Genomic DNA, 23,128 nt, shown 5'->3' with positions numbered 1-23,128 from the left:
TTTCAAAAGCTTCTATTCTCTTCTTGTCCAAACTATTTATCGTCCATGTTTCACTTCCATACATGGCTACACTCCATACAAATACTTTCAGAAATGACTTCCTGACACTTAAATCTATACTCCATATTAACAAATTTCTCTTCTTCATAAACGCTTTCCTTGCGATTGCCAGTCTACATTTTATATCCTCTCTACTTCGAACATCATCAGTTATTTTGCTCCCCAAATAGCGAAACTCCTTTACTACTTTAAGTGCCTCATTTCCTAATCTAATTCCCTCAGCATCACCCGACTTAATTAGACTACATTCCATTATCCTCGTTTTGCTTTTGTTGATGTTCATCTTATTCCCTCCTTTCAAGACACTGTCCATTCCATTCAACTGCTCTTCCAAGTCCTTTGCTGTCCCTGACAGAATTACAATGTCATCGGCGAACCTCAAAGTTTTTATTTCTTCTCCATGGATTTTAATACCTACTCCGAATTTTTCTTTTGTTTCCTTTAGTGCTTGCTCAATATACAGATTGAACAAAACTGAAAGAAACTGGTACACACTGTAAAAACAAACTGTATGAAAAAAAAAAAAAAAAAAATTTCTAGATACAGTTCTATATTGTGTCTTGTCCGACCTTTTCAATTTTCCGACAATGCTGTGCTCCAAACACACTTTCTCAGAAATGTCTTCCTAAAATTAAGGTCAATGTTTGATAATAAGAGACTTCTTTTCACCAGGAATGCCAACTTTTTTCCTCCGGTGATCTGCTTTTCACGTTGCCTTTTTTATGTCCATTATGTGTTATTTTGCTTCGAAGACTGTACAATTCCTTTCCTTTGTGTAATTCATGGTCTCAATTTTTATGTTTTACCAGTCCTCCTCCATCACATCAATTAGATTTTTCTAAGACTTGTTTGCACCATTCTGCACAATACGGGGCATTATCTATGGCGACAAATCTTTTATCTTTCAAAAAACATTGCTTCTACTATTAAGGACAATGTCAGAACTTCCTCTGGTGCCTTTACCATTCCCGAAGCCGAACTTCTCATCCAATCGAACTTCAACTTTTTTTTAAAAAAAGGCCCTTCTTCTGTACACTATCCTTGATAACAAATTTGATGCATGAGCTGTTCATCAGAGTGTATGCTAGTTTTTGCACTATTTGCCCTCGCTATCTTTGGGATTGTGTGGACAATATTTATCCAAAAACCTGGTGGTACTTCGTCAGTATCATTTTCTACACACAAACTTGAGTAGTCACTTCCCCATTGCCAAATTCTGAAAGAAATTGGTCTATACCTTCATGTTTGATCACACAACTTTCAAAGCTCTGATGACTTCTAGGCTAATACTGGATCTCTTATAATTTTCATACTGACTCCCATTTCTTGTTCTATCATTATCAGATAGTGTCTCCATTCGGCACCCACTTTCTACAGACCTTTGTACTCTTCCCAGACACTGAGTTATCTGTGTCCATAATTTCAGATAACATTATTGGAAAGAGTGATCTTTCATTAAGATAAAATTAGTGAAAAAAGTCTACCACACTATCATTTATTACAAATGTGAGCAATTTTAGCCTCTAATAATTGGCCATCATCCGGTACAGCACCATCTGGCTGACAGTAACGACGCTTTAACAGTTGTGCTGACCCAGTTGATTTTGCAACTGGAGTCAGCACAGCTGTTCGAATCACTACCACCACCACCACCACCCAGATCGAGTACCACCTGAAGATGGCCTACAACTACAGGTGAAAACCACTCATTTCTTTAATAAATGACAGTGTGATGGAGACTATTTTTACCAACTTTTCTTTTCTGTATGTATAACAAACGATGGCAACAATCTTGAGAAATGACTATTATGGATTTGTAAATATTTGTATGCATAATTCCAAAATTTTAATAATTTTATATTATAGTTGATTTGTTTAGCTTTCCACTGACCCCAAGTTGAATAAAACTAATTAACAAATAAAAAGATTTAACAGTCCTTTACTTTTTGCCCACCTTTCCTACCGACATCAATTTGTGAAATGAACCAATTTCCAAAATTACAAGCTAACAAGCAAAAATATTTTAATCCCTTTTCATTATTTACTTTCTTCCATTAATTTTTCAGAAACTTCTGTGACATGAGGGCAACACAATTATTTTGGGCGATTTTTAAATGAGCCCATGTCTAGACTGAGTAATGCAGTAGCTTTTTCATCTTTTTCTCCCCTTCCTACCACATTTGGACCCCTGACACTAAGTGCCTGTTCATAGTCAGTCACTAAACTCATAAATGCAAAAAGAACTTACCACACCTGCTATTAGCTGCTTGAAATATTTCTGTGCTTCCCAAGCATTCATTCCGTGGTCTGGTTCTACAGGAAAGATAAACATTATTAGAATTAAGCACTTGAGCATATTCTATACATTCAAATTCAGGTAACAGATGGTATCCCACATGAAACCAGTACACCTCTTTTACCAGTTAATCATCTCTAGTTAAATTGCGTGTGAAGTGGCAACACTGTCTCTAGAGTTGGGTACACTGCATTTTGTCTGAATGTTGAATGAGTATGTGTTTGTGCTTAAGTGTGAGAGGTTCATGTTATCAAGTTGTTGCTGAAATGGGGCCATTTGTAGTAGAACAGCAATCTGATATTGTTGAGGGTTACATAAAGACAGGCCCCATGAAGACATGTCAAGAAATGCTTCAAGCAAAGTAACCTGGTAGGAAACACCCCACAACCAGCACTATTCAAGATCTGTACAAGAAATGTACGGCTGTCGGGATTGTTCAGACTGTGCAGAGGAATATGGGACCAACAGTGAGGACTCCTAAAACTGCAGACAGAATTCCTGTGGACGTTTCGAGAAGTGCCCAGAAGTTGGTGATAAGGTTATCAGGCAGGTTGGTGTACCTCTTACATTGCGTAATAAAAGATATGAAATTATAAGTATATTGTGCAAATGTCAGGCAAGAGTAGGCATGTGAGGGTGGTGCAGGTGGGGTGGGGTGGGGGTGTGCATGAGCGAGACAGAGAGCATGTTAGCTTTATTTCATGTCCCAAGAATTGCAGGTACTGGTCGCAGTGCAACCCTAATATTCTGTATGAAGAATCTCTCCTCTCAGAGAAGACACATGTTTGATGTGCACTGTGTGGCATGCATACTATTGGCCCCATATTTTTCCAATTACCCCTTAACAATGCCTGATATCTAGATATCTTTGAATCAATGTGCAATTAACAAATGCAGAGTAGCTTTTTGCAGTATTCCATGAAGATGTAGTAACTGCTCACACATACCAACCACAGTACTGCCCACAACATGTTCCCTGTAGTCAAAACTTGTCAGCAGAGGCCTCTGGCCCCACGGCCCAATTATGTGAGTTTTACTTATGGGGTAGACTAAAAAGCAAATTATGCGCCGACAATCTTCGCACAATAGATGATTGTAATTGGAACATTACTATAGAAATTAACAACATGTCTGCAGAATTACTGTGTGTGTGTGTAATTACTTTAATCTTTGATCTTGGGTGTGAGGTGTACCAGTTTTATGTGGAACATCTTTTACCAATACAGATCGAAATTTCGAAATTATAGAAGCAATCAGTCATCATTTCCATTCTAGCTTTATTAAAGCAGATTCAGAATTTTAATTAGCTACTAGCCAAAATTTAGGTATCTACTTTAACAAAGCTAGAAATGGAACGACTGACTGTTGCTCTACCATTTTGAGATTCTTATCTCAGTCATCGACCGGATTAAACTTTCCTAATGGAAGGTTATTTGACAAATTCAAATATTGACAAGTAAACATTTACAAAACCTTACACTTATAATTTGTTAATTTTATAATAAAATGTTACACAACTTACAATAGCGTGTTACAAATGGTTTGCCCAGTCATTAACTCTCCCACTGCTACAAATGTGCTCTCTACATCCCGTGGTAAGGGTGACTTTAGTTACGGCTTTATTACTTGTCATCCAATTTTTCAAAAACAATTTGGTGAATTTCTTTTGATATCTTACAGTCATATTTTCACTAAATAAAGAACTGAATTTCATTACCCGTCATACAAACTGCACTGCATCAAATTAAACACAGTTTCTACACACAGCCAATAAAAAATAATTCCCAGAATTCCCATACAAAAGAACACTTTTTCATGGGTAAAGTGCATTTTGTGAGAGTCAAGTGACCATATACTGTACTTCGGCATTGTAAAATATAAATCCTTTGAATGGTAAAGGTTTTATACAGTGGCATAGAACATCCCAGCTCTTTATTTGATAAGATCTGATGTGCAGCACCATGTACACCATACATTTTTGTATTAAGAAAGTATAAATACCAATTCCACCTATCAGAGCACAGTAGCTTCTAAAGCACTGAAAGATGGAAAAAAAAAGGAAATATTGTATTGCATTGATGGCGGGGAGACTCGACTTGGCTAAGTTTGGCTGCCAATTTGCAAGTCTTTCCAGCTAACGTCACATTGGACGACCTGCATATCTATGGTGAAATGGGGACAACACAATACCCAGTCCGATAGTAGAGAAAATTTCTGACCCAACTGCTAATCAAACCCAGGCCCACTGCATGGCAGCCTAATGCACTCATCACTCAGCTAATGTATGAGACTTTCTGCAAATAATAGCATGCAGTACATTACATATGTTGTATGATAAATACTGAACTTTTTTATTAAGTGAGATATTTACGTAAATCGTTCGCAGCAGTGAGGTCAGCAGCTCAGGACACACATGCAGGAAAATCCAAGCAGCGCGTGTACACAAATCGACAGCACCAAAAGGGTTAGTAATATATAATTACATTTCACAATGTATGACTTAATGGCTTTTGTAAAAAGACACTCTTTTAGTACAAGTAATGTCCAACAATTCCTTATTTCTTGTTCCACATAGATGGGCATGTGACTGTTCCATACACACATTCTCTTAGGCATGCTTCATTGTTGAAGAGTATGCAGAGATTAGATATCTATACCACCTCAAATTCCACGTGTTGTATACACACACATGAAACTAGTAAACTTTGTATAGACGCAGCTTCGTTGTAATGCCAGAGGACTATAAGGATTAATGCAAGTTTCAACTGTCTGGAGCACAAACTGGTGATTCTAAGCTCCGTTTCCTGAGTGCGTGCAACATAAAGCAGACAAACCAATGTCACGATATTAGAAGTACCTATTTGTGTGAATGTATTTACCATGTATATTATTATAATCAATGAAATATTTGTGAAGAATACTTCTGCTGAATGTGACAAATTTAATACCACAAATTAATATTTCTCACTTGACTACAAAAGAATCTGTACATTAGTGTCTGATACAATGACAACTGACACTTTATTACTATGCACACAAGTAATTGTGTTCCAAAAACTATTCAGTGATAGTTAATCATTATTACGGAATAGAAGTGATATTTATCTTTATGTAATAATTATTAGAGATTCCTATTCTGTTTAAATTAATAAAGTATTTTTCCCTGAGCGTCAGATGCACAGATCCTTTGAAGAGTTGGCGAGACCTTTAGAGAGTTTCAAGGAGAAATATCAGCACCAAAAGACAAATCCAGCAGTGAATACAATGAAGATATTGTTTTAGCACCAGGAGTTTAAAGTGGTGGTGATTCACGTATTACTGTTTCAGATACTGTGACTAAAACATCTGTTACGTGTTCCCATTTACCACCATACAGATGCATTTGATGTATTAACACTGCCAACAGCATTTGAAGAAACACTTTGCCAGTGAAAAAAGACTGTCATAAGGAACAGATTTAAGAAAATATTCTCTTATTTTAGTCTCTGTCCTCCTCTAGTAATCAGTCAGGCTTTGGGAACAGGAGTGACAGAAGTAGCAGAGAAAAATGTCAAGGGTGCAGCCTTTTGCAAACAGAAGTACCAGTACGTTTAAACTAGTTGTAGACATTGATAAGATATTGAAAAATAAATATTGCGAGATTCATTGTCTACTAAATACTGTCCGAATAGGCTGCATACTAAATCCTACCAAACAGGTGATGAATAGGTAGTTCCTTTCTGGGGCAACACAATTATGCAGAAACCCCAATTATTGCGGCCTCAGAAAGACGTTCTGTTTGTGCAGTTCCAGTTGGATTAAAACTTGACTTCATCAAGTACGAAGGGAAAAGTGACACTATATTGGAAGGCTTTGATTACTTTAACACTGGACGGTGCCGGTAAATATGACACTGCCAACTACACTATTTGCCGTGTGTATAACTTACATGGTCTCTTAGTTCACATCAGTTGAGTTACTTCTTCAGGAACAATCCGGTCTTTTGGAGTTTTAAGTGAGAGCCATCACCAGTCAGATTTAGAATGAAGAAAGCAGGTCGGAGCTCTATTGATAAATTTATTCAATTTGTCATTACTAAACGATAGCCCATGTATGCTAAAATAATATGCTTATGAAACATTTACTTACTGATATTTTATAATTAAATTGTTTCTATATTTAACTTGCTAAATAAACAAATATTGTAAATTACTGAGTCATGCACACTGATTCCACAAATGTCTGCCTTCAGTACTAATTTGCCATAATACGAGTTTCTAAAAAACCCAAACAAAAACTTTTGAATAGTGTAATGAGATCGACAGGAAGTGCAAAATGGCTAAGCAGGGATGGCTAGAGGACAAATTTAAGGATGTAGAGGCTTATCTCACTAGGGGTAAGATAGATACTGCCTACAGGAAAATTAAAGAGACCTTTGGAGAAGAGTGAACCACTTGTATGAATATCAAGAGCTCAGATGGAAACCCAGTTCTGAGCAAAGAAGGGAAAGCAGATAGGTAGAAGGAGTATACAAAGGGTCTATACAAGGGCGACGTACTTGAGGACAATACTCTGGAAATGGAAGAGAATGTAGATGAAGATGAAATGGGAGATACGATACTGCGTGAAGAGTTTGACAGAGCACTGAAAGACCTAAGTCAAAACAAGGCCCCGGGAGTAGACAACATTCTTTTAGAACTGCTGACAGCCTTGGGAGAACCAGTCCTGACAAAAAACTACCACCTGGTGAGCAAGAAGTACATGACAGGCGAAATACCCTCAGACTTCAAGAAGAATATAATAATTCCAATCCCAAAGAAAGCAGGTGTTGACAGATATGAAAGTTACTGAACAATCAGTTTAATAAGCCACAGCTGCAAAATACTAACGCGAATTCCTTACAGACGAATGGAAAAACTAGTAGAAGCCAACCTTGGAGAAGATTAGTTTGGATTCCGTAGAAATACTGGAACACGTGAGGCAATACTGACCTCACGACTTATCTTAGAAGAAAGATTAGGAAAGGCAAACCTACATTTCTAGTATTTGTAGACTTAGAGAAAGCTTTTGACAATGTTGACTGGAATAGTCTCTTTCAAATTCTAAAGGTGGCTGGGGTAAAATACAGGGAGCGAAAGGCTATTTACAATTTGTACAGAAACCAGATGGCAGTTATAAGAGTCGAGGGACATGAAAGGGAAGCAGTGGTTGGGAAGGGAGTAAGACAGGGTTGTAGCCTCTCCCCGATGTTGTTCAATCTGTATATTGAGCAAGCAGTAAAGGAAACAAAAGAAAAATTTGGAGTAGGTATTAAAATCCATGGAGAAGAAATAAAAACTTTGAGGTTCGCCGATGACACTGTAATTCTGTCAGAGACAGCAAAGGACTTGGAAGAGCAGTTGAACGGAATGGATAGTGTCTTGAAAGGAGGATATAAGATGAACATCAACAAAAGCAAAACGAGGATAATGGAATGTAGTCGAATTACCGTATTTACTCTAATCTAAGCCGCACCTGAGAAATGAGACTCTCAATTCGAGGGGAGAGAAAGGTTTTAGGCCGCACCTCCAAATCTAAACAAAGTTGGTCCATTGTAATATGAGACACAATTTAGGTCGAATGAATGACGATACAGCTACAGTAGTTTGGTTCGAGACGTAGGCTTAGCAGTTAAGCTTTACCAGGTAGCCATTGCTTTGTGTCAGGCACTCCGTCCGTATTTAAATGGGTACCCTTCCTTTTTCATGTACTTCGTCTGGTTTGAATTGATTGCTTATTTTTCTCTGATCTGATAAGTGCCGCTCTATTCGTTATAGGTGTTTACGTCACTCTAAGATGAAGATGTATTACTGTACTGTGTCATGCATTGTTTGTCGCATTCTGATAATGAGTGTTTACGGTCTGCCGCTGCTCGCGGCACGGCTTGCTTTTGTGCGTGCTACCGCAGCTTTTTTTTTTTTTTTTTAAAAGAAAAAAAAAAAAAAAAAAAAAAAAAAAAAAACAGAGAGAGAGAGAGAGGAATCGTGTCATTAGCGAAACAATGGCAAGAGACTGCTATTTGTTGTTACTTACACTGCTGTTTTCTTTGATAATACACTGCTGTTTTCTTTGATAATGATCAACAAGAACCAAATAATAGACTGCGTATGATAGAAGATGTTCTGAACGAGAGTTTAGCGAAAAATTTTCTCCGTTTGAAAGTCTTTGCAGACGCCTCTTTAGTACATTACATTCTGCACAGAAATTAAGAGTCATCTTAGATTTAAAAATCTAGTCAATTGCAGTGCTTCATTTCTGACCATCACTATTACGCGTAAGAATAATACGAATATAAACATGACATGATATGTATATTCTTCTGCGTTTGCTGTTGAATCACTCTAGTTTTGTAGTTTATTAGGCAGACGGAATTTAAATGAGATAGCAGCAAACACGAAAGAATACGTGGAAAATGTTTATATTTGTATTATTCTTATGGTGAAGAGAATACTGCATGTGATTCACAATTCATAAAAGTTCCTATTAGCAACCATCTCTTCTCACAGGTAGGAAAAAATTCAGAACGTAGAGTTGGCCATATTGACAAACATCCGTAACAGTCTTGCCAGTCGGATTTTCATAGTACATTGAAACGCTGCAACATTCAAAGATGAACAATACGGAATTTGTATTTACTTCGATGGATAATGTATGAAAATGCAGTGGTCGAAACTCGGGGCGGAGGAAGAAAAGCTAGTCTTCCACTTTTTTTTTATTTATTTACTGACGCAGAGGTTTTGGCGCAAGTATTTATCTTTGCGCCTGCAAAGCATGCCTGTGTAGCGCTACATATATTCGACGGCAGAAGTTATTTGTGGCGGCACCTACCAACATTTTTCAGAACTTCCGCTTACTTTGCACTCGATTCTAAGCCGCAGGTGGTTTTTGCATTACAAAAACCGGAAAAAAGTGCAGCTTCGATTCGAGTAAATACGGTAAGTCGGGTGATTCTGAGGGAATTAGATTAGAAAATGACACACTTAAAGTAGTAAAGGAGATTTGCTATTTGGGGAGCAAAATAACTGATGATGGTCGAAGTAGAGAGGATATAAAATGTAGACTGGCAATGGCAAGGAAAGCGTTTCTGAAGAAGAGAAATGTGTTAACATCGAGTATAGATTTAATTGTCAGGAAGTCATTTCTGAAAGTATTTGTATGGAGTGTAGCCATGTATGGAAGTGAAACATGGACGATAAATAGTTTGGACAAGAAGAGAATAGAAGCTTTCGAAATGTGTTGCTACAGAAGAATGCTGAAGATTAGATGGGTAGATCACATAACTAATGAGGAAGTATTGAATAGCATTGGGGAGAAGAGAAGTTTGTGGCACAACTTGACCAGAAGACGGGATGGGTTGGTAGGACATGTTCTGAGGCATCAAGGGATCACCAATTTAGTATTGGAGGGCAGTGTGGAGGGTAAGAATCGTAGAGGGAGACCAAGAGATGAATACATTAAGCAGATTCAGAAGGATGTAGGTTGCAGTAAGTACTGGGAGATGAAGAAGCTTGCACAGGATAGAGTTGCATGGAGAGCTGCATCAAACTAGTCTCAGGAGTGAAGACCACCACCACCACCACCACCACCACCACCACCACCACAACAACGTTTCCCACTTATGTAGACCATAACACGAAGTTAACACCCAACAAAATATATTTTTTAGATGTATGTGGTAATGGACATGAGCAGGAGAAGTGTTTTGAGCCCAAGTATTGTCCCTAACAAATGGTTTAGCGCTTTCATCCACCAAAGGTAGAAACTTCCTTTGCACTAGCAACAGTTGTCCAAAGTAGTGGTCTTTAGTGTATATAATTCACTCTTTTTAAGTTTCGTAAGTAATATAACAGTTCATTAAGGTACCACGCAAAGAGTATCAGTCACCGTATTACAGTATAATTTACAGTTAAGGTACATGCAAAATTTTTACCAAGTCATTGAGATAATTTTGTTAATAATAATAGAAATGTCAGGCTCAACCCAAGTATCAATTGGACGTAAGTTCGGCGATTTATGTGTAACCTGAACCAATGTTTCTCAACTTAGATGACCGTGCGAGAAATAGTGTATCCACTGTGGCAAGGCCATGGGCATTAGTAACATTTGTAACGGGGAAAGAAAATTTGTTTAGCATTATTGACGTTAGCTGACAAACCTATTTCTCTGCAGGAATTGAGTTGTCTTTCCATAATGGAGTCATTTCAAGTACTGAACAAAACTCACATCATGAAATGAGATGGAAGATGGATCATGGATCATCAGCATATCACTGTTGTGTGTAGGAAGAAGAGAACTTTGGGGGGGGAGGGGGGAGAGGACACCCCCCCCCCCCCCCACACACACACACACACACACACAGTGATTTTACATAACCAACCATTATCTTATGGGTTTGATTTAGAAATCGTCATGTCTCTACTATAAATGTGCACTATATTAAAGATTCTTTCAATGACACACACAGCACCATACAAACAGGGGAGTTATTAAGTCATTTGAAAGAAGTTGTGTGTGTGCGCACAGTTCCATTCAGAGGAAAAAAAAGTCAGCACACTGACATTCATGCTATGCATTTATTAAGATGGAAAATAGTGACAGCTACAAGTGATTAGATTAACCACCCATGTTTGTCACTGCAATAGCCTAAAACCACTTTTTGCAGCTCTGTTCTGAGGACCATAATAGATGTGGAGCTATCACAAATGTTAGGCAAAGAAAGAAGTATAAGGAAAATTCCAGCCACAAGGAAGACCATTACCAACATTCTACTAAGCATTTGGTAACATCTCATGTGCCAGTGGAATTGACAGTAGCTGGGTAAACTCAGGAGGTTATTAGTGTGCACATGCAAAACACTTAATACTAGATGCCGAATATATGTAGGAGAAGAAATCAAACAATGAAAAATCCAGGATGGATGTAACAATATTATGGAAAGGAATGTAGCTACTCACCATATAGCAGAGACGCTGAGTCACAGATAAGCAGAACAAAAAGACCGTCACAAAGCTTTCGGCAATCATCAACAACAGATCCCCCCCCCCCCCCCCACACACACACACACACGCAGTGGTGTGTGTGTGTGTGTGTGTGTGTGTGTGTGTGTGTGTGTGTGTGTGTCAAAGGCCTTAATGGCCAAAAGCTTTACTTGTGACAGTCTTTTTGTTCTGCCTGTCTGTAACTCAGAATCTCTGCTACATGGTGAGTAACAGCTTTCCTTTTCATAATATTTTAGAAGGAAAGTTTATTACAGCACAGAAGCAGATGGTGGATGACAAATTTAGTATTTCATTTCAACGGCTTAAAAAGAGAGAAATCTCAGAAAAGGCAAAGGACAGGATACCTAATAAGTTCAATAATAAAGTTACTAATCTGACAACTAATGCCATGACTTACAAGGAAAAGATAATTACTACTTCCATAATGGTGAACAAGATATGTTGAGCACTTGTCAACCTCACCCTCCTCCAAGATGAAATTGAGTTACAAGGCCATTATACTTGTGTACAAATTTATCAGTCCAACTGGAAGAAACAAAAACGCAGCACAACTGGATGGGGAATTTTAAGTTTGTTCATGTGAACATGTGACCAAACATGACTGTTTTCAAACTGTCTACTGCACGTGTAGAGCTCCACGATCATGAGTACTATCCATTTGTGGCTGGCACTTCTTGATGAAACTATCACTTATCAATTTCCTGACTAACACCCTGTCATTCTTCAAGCAATGGAAACTCCAGGTAACAATGTCAACAGTGTAGGAAAAAAAGACAAGATTGCTACTTACTGTACAGATGACACATTCAGTTGCAGACATGCACAATCTAAAGGCATTTACATAAAGCTTTCGGCCACAGCCTTCATCAGCAAAAAAACACACACACACACACACACACAAACCAAGCCCGCCTTATGAACACATGATTGCCAACACTAGCTTCTTGGGCCAGAAACATTTGGCCCATGATGGAGGAGTTGGAGGTCATATGAGCATGAGGTATGTATGTACTAAGTGTTACTACACCATACCATACTATACTATACGGCCCATAACTGCCTGATCTAACAATTCGACGCTGGTACAGAAGAGGGAAAGTTATTCATTTGAAAGTGTAGTTAACACAGGAAAATGAGATTTTCTGCTTTCCATACCCACAGGATTTCCTCAGAAAAATTCCTTAAGGGGGGGGGGGGGATGCTACAGATTTGCATTAAAAAGTAATTTTGCAAAAACTATTTTTTTTCATCTGTGGAGTATGTTGCATATAACTTCAATCTTGGCATCAGCATTAGACATGCCTTGAAACCTTTAAAATGTTAAATTCTGCACTTGTTGCCACTAGCAGCTCTTTAAACATTTGGAAATGGTGATGCCTTTCCTTTCAAAACCGTACAGTACTCCAGTAGGAAAGCTGAAATGCATTGGCCACATCCAAAAGAAGCTCGGTTGTACCTTCATCGTTAACTATATGAGAAGAAATCTGAAGCACTTGAGGGTGGAAAGCAACTAGAAGGGAAAAGCAGGCTTGCTGGAAGTGTAATAAGGGAGAGCTATTAGGAAAAGTATGAACAAAATAGAGGCAATGAGACAAGCTGTATGGACAATTTACTTTCACAAGCTATCCACCAAACAAGGAGCAACGCATATCTTTGCCTGATGTCTGATTGAGCATACCGCCTGTCAAACCACTTCGTCCTCGAGGGGCGGGGAGAGGACAAGCAATACTTTTGCTGAAAGTAAGCCGTTTGTTGACAACACTATTATAGCCTCTGTGAGTGACACTGCTTTGATTGGCTTATTGTGAGTTTTTATTGTTTATATTTCATGAGCACACACTGAGCCACTTGATAGTATATGAACAACTGTCTTGCAAACATTAATAATGTTACGCATTTTTTTGGTCACCATTTTATTTCCTTGCTGTGTCCTCATCGAGTGTTTCCGGTAACGGCCATGGGAGGCCAAGTACAATAGTAGTGCAGTAAAGCAGTACAGTACAGTGTTGTGTTTTCTTTGTTGATTGCTTTTGTTTGAACACTAACAAAAATGAGAGTGGCAACAAATGAAGAAAATTTGTGCTTTCGAAAAGTTAAAGCAAGAACCATTGAAATGAAGGAGAACCAATAATAATAACAGCAACAACAACTTGGCTCTTGAATATAGTATTGGCAAAATTAACTGTTGGAGACAGAAGAAAACTGTTCTACATTAAGCGTTTCTTCATCAAAGAAATGCTCTGAAGAATCTCTTAAACTAGAAATTTTATGGAAGACAGAGTTTGGAGAAGGAAAAAGTGAGCTGCTGTTCATGTGGACAAAGGGGCTCCAATTCCTGGCCCAACTTGCAGGAGAATATTTTAAAAAGTCAGAGGGAGAGAGGACAGTTTTGTCACTACTGTTGTCTGGCTTGACAAGTGGAAGAAGAGGTATGGAGGAGTGTATTAACTAGATTTACACTGAGAAAAAAAATCTCTCACGACTGAAGCTGTTTTGGAATTTATAATAAAGTTTGAAAATTATAACTAAAGAAAATTTATCTAATGAAGAATTTTACAATTGTGAAGAAACCACTTCAAAACATTGCTCCCAGTCATGAAAAATTAAAGAGCAGTTCAGAGGTATGGCAGCTTCAAATGCAACTGGAAATCACAAACTAAAACTGATTATTACTTTTGAATGCATTACGGGAACAGCAGTGATCAATGTCTTGTAAATAATTACTATTAAAAACAGTCTTGATCACGATTTATTTAACAAGGTGACCGGTTTCGACCACTACTGTGGTCATCTTCAGACCATTGAGTAGGAACCCCTTTCTGTTGGAGAATAACCGGTCACCTTGTTAAATAAATCGTGATCAGGACTGTTTTTAATAGTAATTATAAAACTGATTATGATTGGGAAGTCCGCCAAGCCAAGAGCATTCAAAAATTTAACTATGTCAGCTCTTCGAATTATCTACACGCATCAAAATAATCTCTGGATGAACAAGTAAATCTCTAAAAATTTGTTTTGAACTAATTTGTATCAGAGTGCAAAAAGTTTTTGAAAGGGAAGGGATAGCTAAGTAAAGCCATTTTGACAATGGATAATGCATCTTCATATCCAAGTGTAAATGAAGTGCAGTGCAACAGAATCCATGACTTGTTTCTCCCACTAAATGTTAAAGATTTGACTGAACCAATGGATAAGGGCATTCTGGAATGCCCGAAGAAAGAGAATTGTTGGTGATTGGCATAGCCTATCTTAAATTCTGAAGACAATGAAAGCTTTAAAGATAGTAGTTAAAGAACATGTAGTCTTTGAGCTGAAAGTCAGCTATAATTTCCAAGTCATGGAGAAAAATTTTACAAGAAAGAAGGTCTAATACAGCGACTGAAGATTTTGATGATGAAAATGATCATCCATTGTGAGATTTAATGTTGCCAGGCTGTGAAGATGCAGAAAATATGGAAATTCCTGTTTGGTTAAAATCATACAAACAGTTGGAAGTTGTATACTCTTCTATAACTGACATATTTAACATTCCACCACAGAGAGTGATGAGGATGAGGCTGTAGTGATGAGGAGTCACTCCAACACCTACGCTGCACTTGAGGCTGCCATGCGCTATGTGGACCAACAATCAGCCCGAGATGACACCAACCTATACCATGCTCTTCAGACAGCACGATACTGCTGAGTTAAATGTTGCAGCTTCACCAAACGAGACCCTCCACCGTACTTTCATGAAGTAAATCATTAGCAGTCTTAAGTTAACAATCTTAATTCTGCCAATGTGAACAGGTATGTAAACACTGCTTTAATAAAACTGATATTTTGATGTTAGTATTCTTTCAGTTTATTTCTTTTTCCCACAAAAATTTCGATAGCCCTAGTTTGTCCTGGTCCTGTTCTCCTCGCACAAGCAGGATACTACTGGCAGATCAAACAGATTAGAAGGGGAGAGATGAGGAATGTGGATGATGAGATCAATTCGCAAGCATTTAAAATACAGGCAAGCCTAATACATGTTGAAATAAGGGAACTGAATCTTGAAACTGCTTTTCGCATTTTAGAAGCCTTTTCTGAAAAGAATATATGAGCTAATGATACGTAATTTTCAGCTGTCCAAAACATGTTGTTGCACTATTGGAACTATTGAAATATAACCTCGGCAGCTAAATTATAATTTATAGTATTTTACGCTGGCAAAAAAATTTGGTCATACAAACTTCAAAATTCTGTAAGCAACAAAATTTTTAATGCAAATTAATGACAGCAGTTCAGTGATCATACACCCCTCTTTGGACCCTACAATAAAATTATCAGACTGACTGTATGACTAAAACATCAATTACGGCTTTTAGAAAGACAATTTTTCAAAAATTTATAGTGTGGCGAAATATGAATCCTGGGTGCCTTATTATATTTTTCCATTAAAATACAGCTCTTTTTCCCTTGGATGTGTAGAATTTCAAATCCCTACCTTACAAATTGTAGTTATAAAGTTTTTCCCATAAATTTACTAGGATTTAATAAATTTTCACAAGGTTGAGACATACCACCCTTTTAAAAGGTTAGCAGGAACCTAGAAATTGTTTTCTTCAATGAGAAAGCTACAAAAGTGAAAGCAAAAATGTCTACTTCTTGTGAAACCACCCAGCAGCCATTCCCCGTTAATTGCAAATTTGAAATTTTTATATAAGAATATACATAATGAAACAGGGTTAAAATGATTTTTCCATTTTCATTAAAACTATTTTTAACAGTGGGTAATTTTCACCAGATGGTGTTGCGATGAGGTGGCTTTTAAGTTTGTAACCACTAACTTCTTTATTTAATGAATCATTTTAATCCAATTTGATGTCACTGGAAAAAATAAATGAATTATCATACAAAATTATTAAAATTCTGTAATTATACATACAAATATTTACAAATCTATGTCAAATAGCAGACGGGCACAATTAAAATGTCTTAATCATGCTTGTCTGCAACTTGACCTGTGTTAGTTTTGTGTTCTCTGAAAGACTATTTTGAGTTTTGACATGGTGCATTTTACATGCTCATCTGTTCCTCTTAGCACCTCTTCTGTCTGGTAAGCTATTTGAAATTAATATACTAATTTTAGCTGGTAACAGAAATATGACTGGTGCAGTGGCCACAGTTTTGTAGTTGTTCTTACTCTGAGCATGCTAGAAAGATATACCTGCTCTGCCAACGTAACACTTACTTGCTCCCAAGTGTCAGAGATCACCCAAAGTATTGAGTAACTCTTCCTTGTGCACCTTACAAATTATTCATAATACATATTTGACTGATTAGTGTCAAATTGTTTAAATCATTCAGTTCTTTTATGCAACACATACAGTTGATTTAGAAATCATCACAGAAAAAATGTTCTAAAGGTTTTGTGTCAGCATTGATACGTTGTAAGGGAAGTAATCCTAGCAAAAAATTGATTTACTAGGCATGTCAAGTCTGAATCAAACTGACATTGCATGACTGAAGCTAAGAAAATACTGACAGTGTTTGTTCTTTTCATCTAAGGCTCTATTTGGGAACATTTAAAGGTACTTCGTTTACACAAAGAACTGGTTTACAATAATTTGTAGATCATTTTCTTTTCTACCATTTTTGCTTACTAACCCAGTCATCTGTAGTATCACTATTTTCAATCATCATAATATCGTCATATTAATAATCATCCATAGCACAGCTGTGAAAATTTTATCTCTGGTGTTACAAATATTTGGCTTTTTCTTCTGAATATGTTGCAATTTCTGGGGTTGTGGTTACAGTGGGATCTGACACCACAGCTTTTTTTTTTTTCTTTCTAAATACATATCAGTTTCCGTTTCTGTAATGATTTGAGAATTTTTTTTACATTGTCTCTTGCTGCCAAACACTGTGTGTCTGCTGCTCTCTCATTGGTTGCAAAGAACCAGCAGCTGACGATCATTTGATGGGTTAAGGTTTTATACACTGGCTTAGAATTTCCCACTACTTTAGAGGTGGGGGTAAGTGGTAGGGAATGCGTTTTGGGAAGATCTTTGATGTTCAGCAATATGTATCCTGCACATTTTCACATAACGAAAGTATAAATTCAAATTCCACCAAACACAGCATGTTAGTTTCCGAAGCATTGAAATTGAGATTGCAATGCACCATTATAAACCAAACATAGCTCATGTCATGCGATCTTACCTGCCAATGACAGCAGATTTATGTAGCGTGAACACACAAACAGGAAGAGTTAATAGTTTAAATTAATATCCATAGTGTAGCTATAAGAAAAGCTAAGCTTTCCCACATAATATTGGTCTTTTATGGGTATTATACTTTAAGATACATCACACAAATATGCCAGTAAAATTGTAATTTATGACAAATGCATGGTCCTGAATGTGTTACGTTTTAAATGAGAGTCAAATGCTCCGCAATTTAAAAAATTCATCGCACATTCTCACACATAATGTAATTCATTTTGTGTACAAGGAAATTTACTTTGAAAGTAACACTTTTCAAATATCCACTCACAATATTTACCGGCAAACCTGTTACAAATAGATTTGTTCCAGCAGTTGCCAGAGGGCACCAGAAAATAGGTGTTACTGGGCTTGTGCAGCTATGGTGACCATGACGACAAATGTTAAAAGATCTTACAGTATGTCATAAAAGAAACAGGACATCAGAGGATACTCAGAGCATAAGAATACTGTAAACCATACTAAAAAGGATAATTCAGCTTTAAGTGCACATTCGTATATCCAGGTTCACAATGAAATATGCCCCAACCTGGTATTATGCTTTTCAGTGAGGTTTTCAAGATAAAAATTTTCTTGGAGTACCAGTACTATATGATCTCTCACATGGTTCTTTATTATGGCATAATGCCGTATGTGCGAGAAGATGAAAATGTGCACTTGAAACGTAGTGTTGTTGTGGTCATCAGTCCTGAGACTGGTTTGATGCAGCTCTCCATGCTACTCTATCCTGTGCAAGCTTCTTCATCTCCCAGTACCTACTGCAGCCTACATCGTTCTGAATCTGCTTAGTGTATTCATCTCTTGGTCTCCCTCTATGATATTGACCCTCCACACTGCCCTCCAGTACTAAATTGGTGATACCTTGATGGCTCAGAAGATGCCCTACCAAGCGATCCCTTCTTCTAGTCAAGTTGTGCCACAAACTCCTCTCCTCCCCAGTTCTATTCAATACCTTCTCATTAGTTAAGTGATCTACCTACCTAATCTTCAGCATTCTTCTGCAGCTCCACATTTTGAAAGCTTCTATTCTCTTCTTGTCCAAACTATTTATCGTCCATGTTTCACTTCCATACATGGCTACACTCCATACGAATACTTTCAGAAATGACTTCCTGACACTTAAATCTATACTCCATATTAACAAATTTCTCTTCTTCATAAACGCTTTCCTTGCGATTGCCAGTCTACATTTTATATCCTCTCTACTTCGAACATCATCAGTTATTTTGCTCCCCAAATAGCAAAACTCCTTTACCACTTTAAGTGTCTCATCTCCTAACTAATTCCCGCAGCATCACCCGATTTAATTTGACTACATTCCATTATCTTAGTTTTGCTTTTGTTGATGTTCATCTTATATCTTCCTTTCAAGACACTGTCCATTCCCATCAACTGCTCTTCGAAGTCCTTCGCTGTCTCTGACAGAATTACAGTGTCAACAGGAAACCTCAAAGTTTCAATTTCTTCTACATGGATTTTAATTCCTAGTCAGAATTTTTCTTTTGTTTCCTTTACTGTTTGCTCAATATACAGATTGAATAACATCGTGGAGAAGCTACAACCCTGTCTCACTCCCTTCCCAACCCCTGCTTCCCTTTCGTGTCCTTCGACTCTTGTAACTGCCATCTGGTTTCTGTACAAATTGTAAATAGCCTTTTGCTCCTTGTATTTTACCCCAGCCACCTTTAGAATTTGAAAGAGAGTATTCCAGTCAACATTGTCAAAAGCTTTCTCTAAGTCTACAAATGCTAGAAACGTAGGTTTGCCTTTCCTTAATCTATCTTCTAAGATAAGTCATGGAGTCAGTATTGCCTCACGTGTTCCAATATTTCTACGGAATCCAAAGTGATCTCCCCTGAGGTCGGTTTCTACCAGTTTTCCATTCGTCCGTAAAGAACTCGTGTTAGTATTTTGCAGCCATGACTTATTAAACTGATAGTTCAGTAATATTCACATCTGTCAACACCTCCTTTCTTTGGAACTGGAATTACACTACTGGCCATTAAAATTGCTACACCAAGAAGAAATGCAGATGATAAACGGGTATTCATTGGACAAGTATATTAAACTAGAACTGACATGTGATTACATTTTCAGGCAATTTGGGTGCATAGATCCTGAGAAATCAGTACCCAGAACAACCGCCTCTGGCCATAATAACGGCCTTGATACGCCTGGGTACTGAGTCAAACAGAGCTTGGATGGCGTGTACAGGTACAGATGCCCATCAAGCTTCAACACGATACCACAGTTCATCAAGAGTAGTGACTGGCGTATTGTGAAGAGCCAGTTGCTCGGCCACCATTGACCGACGTTTTCAGTTGGTGAGATCTGGAGAATGTGCTGGCCAGGGCAGCAGTTGAACATTTTCTGTATCCAAAAAGGCCTGTACAGGACCTGCAACATGTGGTCATGCATTATCCTGCTGAAATGTACGGTTTCGCAGGGATCGAATGAAGGGTAGAGCCACGGGTCGTAACACATCTGAAATGTAACGTCCACTGTTCAAAGTGCCGTCAGTGCGAACAAGAGGTGACAGATGTGTAACCAATGGGACCCCATAACATCACGCCGGGTGATACGCCAGTATGGCGATGACGAATACACGCTTCCTATGTGCGTTCATTGCGATCTCGCCAAACACGGATGTGACCATCCTGATGCTGTAAACAGAATCTGGATTCATCTGAAAAAATGAAGTTTTGTCATTCGTGCACCCAGGTTCGTCGTTGAGTACACCATCGCAGGCGCTCCTGTCTGTGATGCAGCGTCAAGGGTAACCGCAGCCATGGTCTCCGAGCTGATAGTCCATGCTGCTGCAAACGTAGTCGAACTGTTCGTGCAGATGGTTGTTGTCTTACAGACGTCCCCATCTGTTGACTTAGGGATCGAGACGTGGCTGCAAGATTCGTTACAGCCATGCGGATAAGATGCCTGTGATCTCGACTGATAGTGATACGAGGCCGTTGGGATCCAGCACGGCGTTCTGTATTACCGTCCTGAACCCACCGATTCCATATTCTGCTAACATTCATTGGATCTCGACCAACGCGAGCAGCAATGTCACGATACAATAAATCGTAATCGCAATAGGCTACAATCCGACCTTTATCAAAGTCGGAAACATGATGGTACGCATTTCTCCTCCTTACACGAGGCATCACAACAATGTTTCACCAGGCAACGCCGGTCAACTGCTGTTTGTGTATGAGAAATCGGTTGGAAACTTTCCTCGTGTCAGCACGTAGGTGTCGCCAACGGCGCCAATCTTGTGTGAATGCTCTGAAAAGCTAATCATTTGCATATCATAGCATCTTCTTCCTGTCGGTTAAATTTTGTGTCTGTGGCATGTTATCTTCGTGGTGTAGCAATTTTAATGGTCAGTAGCATATTAAATTATTCTTGAAGTCAGAGGGATTTCGCCTGTCTCATACATCTTGCTCACCAGATGGTAGAGTTTTGTTAGGACTGGCTCTCCCAAGGCTGTCAGTAGTTCTAATGGAACGTTGTCTACTCCCGGCACCTTGTTTCGTCTTAGGTCTTTCAGTGCTCTTCACGCAGTATCATATCTCCGATTTCACTTTCATCTACATCCTCTTCTATTTCCATAATAGTGTCCTACATCGCCCTTGTATAGACCCTCTATATACTCCTTCCACCTTTCTGCTTTCCCTTCTTTGCTTACAACTGGGTTTCCATCTGAGCTCTTGATATTCATACAAGTGGTTCTCTTTTCTCCAAAGGTCTCTCTAATTTTCCTGTAGGCAGTATCTATCTTACCCCTAGTGAGATAAGCCTCCACATCCTTACATTTGTCCTCTAGCCATCCCTGCTTAGCTATTTTGCATTTCCTGTCGATCTCATTTTTGAGACGTTTGTATTCCTTTTTGCCTGCTTCATTTACTGCATTTCTAAATTTTCTCCTTTCATCAATTGAATTCTTCTAGCCCTCATCTCTTTACCTACTTTATCCTCTGCTGCCTTCACTACTTCATCCCTCAAAGCTACCAACTCTACTTCTACTGCACTTATTTCCCCATTCCTATCTATTGTTCCCTTATGCTCTCCCTGAAACTCTGTACAACCTCTGGTTTAGTCAGTTTATCCAGGTCCCATCTCCTTAAAATACCACCTTTCTGCAGTTTCTTCAGTTTTAATCTACAGTTCATAAACAATAGATGGTGGCCAGAGTCCACATCTGCCCCTGGAAATGTTTTCAGGGTGTATACGTCGACAAGGGAAAAAAAGTCCCCGGATTTTTCGCAGTTAAAAATACACTTTCTTCCGAGTGACAGTATATTTTCTCTTATCAATCCTTTGAATGGTTAGCGTTTTATACATGGGCGTACTATTTCCCGACACTTTAGAAAACGAAACGCAGGGAAAAAGACACGTTTTGGTAATATCTTTGATGTGCAGCAACATGTACGCTGCATATTTTCATATTACGAAAGTATACTTTGGAATTCCATCAAACACCGCATGTTACTTTACGAAGCATTGAAATCGAGATTTCAATGGGCCTTTGTAAGCCATTCGTAGCTCATGTCACGTGATCTCGCCAGCTGATGACAGCGGGTATTCAAAGCATAGGGCACGTGATGTAGTCAGCCAACAGCAACATCACTTAAGTAGCACGAACACACAAACAGGGAAAGTTAATAGTTTAAATTAATATACATAGTGTTGCAACAAGAAAAGAAAAGCTTTCACATAAAATATTGGTCTCAAGCTTCAAGAGAATCTAAGCTTTCGCATATACCTTGGTCTTTTTTTGCGCGTGTTACACTTTAAGATGTATCACACTAATGTGCCAGTAAAATTTTTAATAATGACATAAATGTCTGATCTTCAAGGTTCGAAATTATTCTAAATGGCTCATCATCACAGAGTTGATTTTTAAACTAGAGTCAAATGCTCTGTGATTTAATACATTCATGCTACATTCTTGTACATAGTTCAACTTACGTAGAAGGATACTTGCTTTGAAAGTAACGCTTTTCAAACCACTATTCGCAGTATTTTCCCGCGACCTGTTAGAAAGAGGTTCATTTCGGCAGTTGCCAGAGAACGCAGATAACAGGCGACACCGCGCTTTGGTAGCTATCATGACGTAGGAAGCCCGTATGTACGTACGGGAAAACATTGAAAGATCATACATTATGTCATAAAAGAAATAAGACATCAGAGGATACTGCAAGAGCATCGGAATTTCGTGAACCATGTAATTAAATGTGCACATTTAAGGTGCATACTTTAAAGAGCTCATTCGTAAGTCCAGATTCCCAATGAAGTAGACCTCGACCTGATATTAAGCTTTTCAATGTGGTTTTCGATATGTAAATTTTCTTGGAGCACCAGTACTGTATTATATCACGTTTGGTTCTTTATTGTGGCATAATGCCATACGTGCTATAAAATGGATACGTGCACTTGAAATGCAGCGAACAGTTGAAACTAGCAAGTATTGTGGAATTAAACATTTCGTTTCAAATACATTG

At 38.2% G+C, this 23,128-nt stretch overlaps 1 protein-coding gene across 2 annotated transcripts in view; it reads right to left on the bottom strand.

Annotated features, from left to right (window-relative positions):
* The window catches only part of LOC124619229 (serine/threonine-protein kinase grp), a 96,769-nt gene that overhangs the window by 62,710 nt on the left and 10,931 nt on the right, over positions 1-23,128 (bottom strand). For both annotated transcript variants that reach the window (XM_047145470.1, XM_047145469.1), the window contains one exon: positions 2,309-2,373. In XM_047145470.1, coding sequence (XP_047001426.1) covers positions 2,309-2,373 — 65 coding nt within the window. The remainder of the gene's footprint in view (positions 1-2,308; positions 2,374-23,128) is intronic.

The sequence above is a fragment of the Schistocerca americana genome, chromosome 6, assembly GCF_021461395.2.
Source record: "Schistocerca americana isolate TAMUIC-IGC-003095 chromosome 6, iqSchAmer2.1, whole genome shotgun sequence".
In the NCBI taxonomy this organism is placed as follows: Eukaryota; Metazoa; Arthropoda; class Insecta; order Orthoptera; family Acrididae; genus Schistocerca; species Schistocerca americana.
Note: the sequence above shows the minus strand (reverse complement) of the source record. Positions and strands in the feature narration are given on the sequence as shown.